Genomic DNA, 6229 nt, shown 5'->3' on the forward strand with positions numbered 1-6229 from the left:
CCTGCCATCCCACAGTCCCAGGAGCATTCCCTCCCACCCTCATCCCTGCCATCCCACAATCCCAGAGCATTCCCTCCCACCCTCATCCCCCTGATCCCAGAGCATTCCCTCCTACCCTCATCCCCCTAATCCCAGAGCATTCCCTCCCACCCTCATCCCTGCCAACCCATGATCCCAGAGCATTCCCTCCTACCCTCATCCCCCTGATCCCAGAGCATTCCCTCCCACCCTCATCCCTGCCAACCCATGATCCCAGAGCATTCCCTCCTACCCTCATCCCCCTGATCCCAGAGCATTCCCTCCCACCCTCATCCCCCTGATCCTAGAGCATTCCCTCCCACCCTCATCCCCCTAATCCCAGAGCATTCCCTCCCACCCTCATCCCTGCCATCCCATGATCCCAGAGCATTCCCTCCCACCCTCATCCCTACCATCCCATGATCCCAGAGCATTCCCTCCCAGCCCTTGCACGCTGCTGTCTGCGGAGGCTGGAGACATGGACAGGGAGCCAGGGTGGGATATAAGGTGGCAGAGCCAATCCCTCAGTGCCCTTGCTGTCCCACACCTTCCCTCAGTTCTCTTTCTTCCTTTAGGTATCCCGCTGCTCCGTCCCCAGATTCCCGAGGCTGCCTCACCCTTTCCCTGGCAGCCTGTCCCGTTCCTGCTCAGCCAGGGAAGAAGGGCCTCCTCTGTGCTCCCTCAATGGGCCCTTGTGCCTCTCACCCGGCTGCTGTTCCCGGGAAGGCCATGCAGGAGCCAGCCTGGCCACAGGGGATGGAGTTCCAACCCCAGAGCACCCCAAGGCTCCTCGTTGCTCCCTCTCCAGCAGGTCCTGCCCGAGCGGCCGGGCTGCTGTGCCGTGGGAGTGGGACGAGTTCCCAGGGAGCTGTGCCCCAGTGGGACTGGCTGTGCCACTCTGAGGTGGCTGAAATGCCACCAAGGGGGTGCAGAGCTTGTAGGTTTCTCTGGAGAACCGTGTGATGGGCCCAGCACCATCCAAACGAGGTGTGAAGCTCCGGGGATTGGCTGGGAATGGGACCCTGAGCATGGCATCCAGGGTGCATAAAACACAGAGCAAGGTTTCAAGTCAAATGATTTAGATGATTTTAAAAAAAATGCAAGCAGTGTTTGTGATTCTGTAATTACTCATGGTGGTTTTAGTTATGCCTTCTGGAGTGGCTGGACTTGGGATGTCCTGGCAGGTGACAGGGAAGTATCAGGGACTGCTGCAGCCCAGCTGCCTTTGAAAGCCCTCTCGGGTGCCTGTTGTCTCTGCTTTGTGGTAACTTGTTTTATGTGTAACTCTCCTGCTGCATTGGGTGTCTGTTCAGAGGGGGGCTTTTCCAGCTCCTGCTGTAAGACCTGGAGTCATTTAAAGGATTTTGACATCCGAGATATAGCTGAAATGTGCTGTCCTTCAGCCTGACAACTACTCAGAGTCAGCTCACTTCAAACAGGAGGCTGCTGTTTGTCTGAAGAAGGCAGTTTTTAGAAGCAGAGTGAACGAAGCATCTCGAATTGGAAAGCTGTTTTTATGCCAAGCTGTGGGAATGAGGGTTTGGAGATGAAGGCATCCTTCCCAGGAGGCATTTGGAGCACAGCAGAGGTGTTTGCTGCTGTCGGGATTTTATCTGCTGAGCTCTGAGCTGTGGGTTGGGAGGTTTGGGGAGGAGGAGCTCACCCTGTCGGTGAGACTGGAGGATCCAGCACTCAGGGTGAGCAGATTCCATGGGAGAGCAGCAGCCCTGTGTGCCCTGTTTGTTTGGGATCGGGAACAATGGAAAGGAAGCTGTGAATTTTCATAAACTTGGTCCTGGTAGCCTTTTGGGTGGTTTGGGAAATGAAGGCAGAAGCCAAAGGAACCAAGTGAAAAGCTCCTTTTTTATCGTTTTGCCTTCATCTGAGTAGGATTAAGAAAAGAAAAACTAGAAAGTGCATCTGATTTCTTGCAGCAGTGTGGAAGATCAGGGAGTTGTGGTGAGCTCTGTTTGCAGCAGAGCTCCAGGGACATGTCACTTCTCCTGGCAGTGGGAAGGTGAAGCTCAGGGCAAGCTTATCCTGAGACCTGTCCATGGAAAAGGGAGAAGGAACAGGAGAGGGTCAAAACAGCTTGGGCTGTGTAAGGCCCTGTCCCTCCATGGCTGAGCAGTAAATGGTCCAGCACTTTGCTGTGGGATGTTCTGTGCGTCCATCAACACTGAGTAGCCCCTATTTCTACTTATAAAATAAAGACAACAAAAGGCTTGGAACTATTTAGTTTAATTCCAAAACACAAAAAAGCTGAAGAATGCAATTTTTCAAATATTCTTTAAAATAGTCTCTGTGTAAAGGTGTATGCTCTAAAAGCCCTGTTGGGAGCCCAGTTTCTCCCATGAATAAAAGTTTGGGAGCTGTATGGCAGCACCATCAGGACTTTGGGTTTGTGTGTGTGACTGAATTCTGATCTCAAGAGGTTTTGATAAAGTTTCTCAAATGGCAAACCTGGAATTCCCAGTCACACAAATGGATGTTTGTGTGAATCTGGTCTCACTTTTACTCCACACAGATATTTTCTCCTTTCAGATGTTACAGGGTGACTCTAGGTTTCAAGTATGGATATTTCTAGCACCCAGTAAATGTCTTCTCCTCCTACTGCTTCATGGTGGCACCAAAGGAAATGGTTCTGAGCTGGAGCCAGGGTTGGCATTAGAGATGGAGGAATTTGTGTGTCCTCATCACTGCTTAAAATAGAAGCAACAATTCATCTTCCTCTGCAACCCACAGGAAAAAGAGCTCCATTGGTTTGGGGGTGTTCGTGTGCATGAGTGAAATGATTTTGTTCTCAGAGAATTAGTGGGAGGAACTTGGAGAAAGCTCTTGAAGGAAGAGTTCCTTTGGAGGATGGTTCTTGGGTGTGCTCTGTGTTAGTGAGCCCTGACTTCTTCACCTGCAGGGAGGAGTGTTCTGTGCCCTGTGTTGTCCCCTGGCAGCTCATCCTCTTGTGTAGGTCCAGCTCACAGGGAAATTATGCCTCCCATCACCCCCAGGCTTGTCCTGCTCAGATGCTTTCAGAGTCAGGAGAGGGATGAGGGTGTTTGTGGGTAGTTTTGGTCTGTTAAATGTTAGTGACATCTCTGTGGGGCTGAAAACGTGGTGGTGAAAACTGTCAGCAGGGAGTTCTTGGTACTGTTTTAGTGCACACACAAAGGAGCTGGCACATACAGAGCTTCCTCAGCTGTGATTCTGTGGTAAGATTGTTCTCTTTTCCCCAACCAGGCATCTTTGCTTACCTGAACTACCATGTTCCCCGGACGAGACGGGAGATCCTGGAGACCCTCATCAAGGGGCTCCAGCGGCTGGAGTACAGGGGCTATGACTCTGCAGGTACCTCTCCCTTCAACAACACTGCCTCTTCCTTTGAGTTTTGGCTTGTAAGTGATGGGTTTTGTGGTGTAATTGTGAATGGTTTCTACTGTCTTCTACTGTTGAAGAAAACTGAAACACAAACTGGACGTGCCTGTGGTCAGAGGTTTGGATTAACTTTCAATATACAGATTTCTATAAACATTCTTGATGCCTTTTTTTTTTCTAAGGCTTTAAAAATACTGACAAGGATGGCAAAAGGAAAACTTATTTCTGCTCTGAGGGGTTTCTTGCCTGTATGTGGAGGGAGAAAGGACACTGGGAAAAAAAAAAGGGCAGAATTGGTTTACTTCAAATACTGTAATAACTTCTGCACTTCACTCTCTTTCTTCACGTCCCATGGTGGTACTTAGGTGTGGGACTGGATGGTGGAAACGACAAAGACTGGGAAGCCAATGCCTGCAAAATCCATATTATCAAGCAGAAGGGCAAAGTGAAGGCCCTGGATGAAGAGGTTCACAGTGAGTATCTCCCTTTCCTCCTTTGCCTGCCCTCTTCCCTTGAGCTGTCCTCTCCCCTCGTTTGGGTTTTGGATATCACCTGTTTTACCCACCAACACTGTATTTCCAAGCAACCTGTGTGTGTAGAGCCAGGGGTGTGAACACTCACCCCTGTGCTGTGAAGGCACCATGTGCTGTGAGCACTCCCCAGTGATCCTGTGGGTGTTGGGGTGAAGGCACAGAGAAGTCCTGATTCCTCGAGACAAATCAGTCACAAATCAGCCTGTTAAAGTAAAATAGACCTGAAATATGTTTTAAAAAGGACCTAAAAACCCCAAACAAAACCAATCCTTAAGGTGAGAGATAATTATCAAGAGCTTGAGCAGAAAGGAGAAATGCTCTAATAACTTACCAGATGGATTTTAACTGTTCACTTGTAACGCTTGTCCCAGCTCAGTCTGTCCATCTGGGGGTGATGGGCTCTGCAGGTGGCTTTGGGAAAGCACTGGGGTGTGACTCTGTCACATCATGAGAGCAGGCAGCGAGGGCTTCTGCAGCTCCTTCTGCCTCTCTGTGTTCCCTGGATTGAGATGTTAAGTTCATTAAATCTGAGCTGGATGCAAAGACACAGAGTTGTTGGGAGTGGGATACAGGTGGGCTGTGTGAGGGTGGGGAGGTGCTTTTCAGAGCAGTCAAGATCTCTGCTTCACATCCCAAAGCTGCTGTGCTGATGTCAGTCAAGTCTTTTTAACCCACTCTTGTGTTACCCTCAGGTGCAGAGTGTTGTGTGTCCCAGAGGGAGGTGGGTTGGTCTGCTCTGGGTCTAAACCAGGAGCCAGAAAGGGCAAATGAGGAGGGCTGTGTGGTACAGAAACAGGAGAGAGATAAAGGATTCCTGAGGAAACGTTTGTCTGCTCAATAAAGTTGCAGGATAGTTTTAAAGAGGTTGTGGAGACACTTGTGGAACAAAAGGAGTATTTTTTTTCCAAAGAGATATCATTGCTAACGGTACATTTTCTAGAGACAGGGTTAGGGATGAATAACTAAGTGGTGTGTGGCCATGAGGTGGGCTGGCACAGTCACAGGTGACAGGTCACAGGGGCATCCTGAGAGATAACAAGGTTGGATTCTTTCTTAAAGGTGAGGAATGCAGGGTGATTGCTTGTGTCCATCTGCATTGTCCATCCCTGGAAACACCTTGGTGTTTTGGTTGGATTGATGATCTTAAAGGTCTTTTCCAGCCTTAACAATCCTGTGATTCCGTGTCCTGTGGGATTTGCCGGTTCTGTTTCCCTGCCAGCATTCCTGTCCTGTGATCCCCGGAGGCCTGGGGAGACCCCCACCTTGCCTTGGGGTAGGGACAGCCTCTCAGGACTAAAACCTTCCCCTTCTGCTGCAGAGCAACAGGACATGGACCTGGACATCGAGTTTGATGTGCACCTGGGGATCGCCCACACGCGCTGGGCCACGCACGGGGAGCCCAACCCCATCAACAGCCACCCCCAGCGCTCCGACAAGAACAACGGTGAGTCCCGAGACCCTGCAGCCTCTGCAGGAGCTTCCTGCTGCCTCCCCTGCCCTGGAGGGGTGGCTGGACCCGGGCTGGGGGTTTATTCAGTGGTGCTGAGCCCAGCTGAGGGGAAGCTGCAGGGGCTGGACTCGGGTTTTGGCCGAGGGGTGTGTTGGCAGTGGGGGGTGATCCTAGGGAGGGGTGGGGTTGGTGCCCAGGGGTTGGGTGGGTGCATGGGCACAGAGCAGGGAGGTAAAGGCAGAAGGAAATTGGATGGTGAGAACTCTCATGACCGTTCCTTGGAGCAGGATTTTGTATACTTTTTTCCCTATTTATTTTGGTTTTTCCCTGATCCCACTGCACAGAAGTGGTCGTTGTGCTTGGGGCTGTCACAGTGTGGGTTGTGATGGGTGTAGCTGCCCCAGGAGCAGCAGGGAGTTTAATTGCTCCCAGCAGGATGGAAGCTGCCAAGTGCCTGAGTGACTCCAGAAGCTTTGCAGGATCTTGGCAGCCCTGGTCCCACCCAGGTCACTCTTATCCTCTGCCATTCCCAGCCACGCCAGCAGGGCAGAGCAGGGAATCCCAGCAGGAGGTGAATCTGCTTTGTTCTGCCAAGTGCCTCTCCCACAGTGACGTTCTGTGGGCTCTGGGGTCAGTTCCATGGCTGTGGGCTTTGCTGCCAGGCTGGTGCTGGTGCTGGGGCTGAACAGGGCCTTTCCTCTGTCCCCAGAGTTCATTGTCATCCACAATGGCATCATCACCAACTACAAGGACCTGCGGAAATTCCTGGTGAGTGACCTCTGGGTGTGTGTGGGACACTCCCTCCCTGCCTTCCCACTCACCTTTGCTCACAACACTTCCCACTCACCTGAGCTCA

The 6229-nt window shown here is 51.4% G+C and overlaps 1 protein-coding gene across 2 annotated transcripts in view; it reads left to right on the forward strand.

The window, feature by feature from the left end:
- GFPT1 (glutamine--fructose-6-phosphate transaminase 1) overlaps window positions 1-6229 on the forward strand; it is a 41005-nt gene that overhangs the window by 6908 nt on the left and 27868 nt on the right. For both annotated transcript variants that reach the window (XM_027669019.1, XM_027669018.1), the window contains exons 2-5: window positions 3256-3363; window positions 3756-3863; window positions 5242-5367; window positions 6083-6141. In XM_027669019.1, coding sequence (XP_027524820.1) covers window positions 3256-3363; window positions 3756-3863; window positions 5242-5367; window positions 6083-6141 — 401 coding nt within the window. The remainder of the gene's footprint in view (window positions 1-3255; window positions 3364-3755; window positions 3864-5241; window positions 5368-6082; window positions 6142-6229) is intronic.

Source organism: Corapipo altera, unplaced genomic scaffold (assembly GCF_003945725.1).
Source record: "Corapipo altera isolate COAL_440 unplaced genomic scaffold, ASM394572v1 61016, whole genome shotgun sequence".
Lineage (NCBI taxonomy): Eukaryota > Metazoa > Chordata > Aves > Passeriformes > Pipridae > Corapipo > Corapipo altera.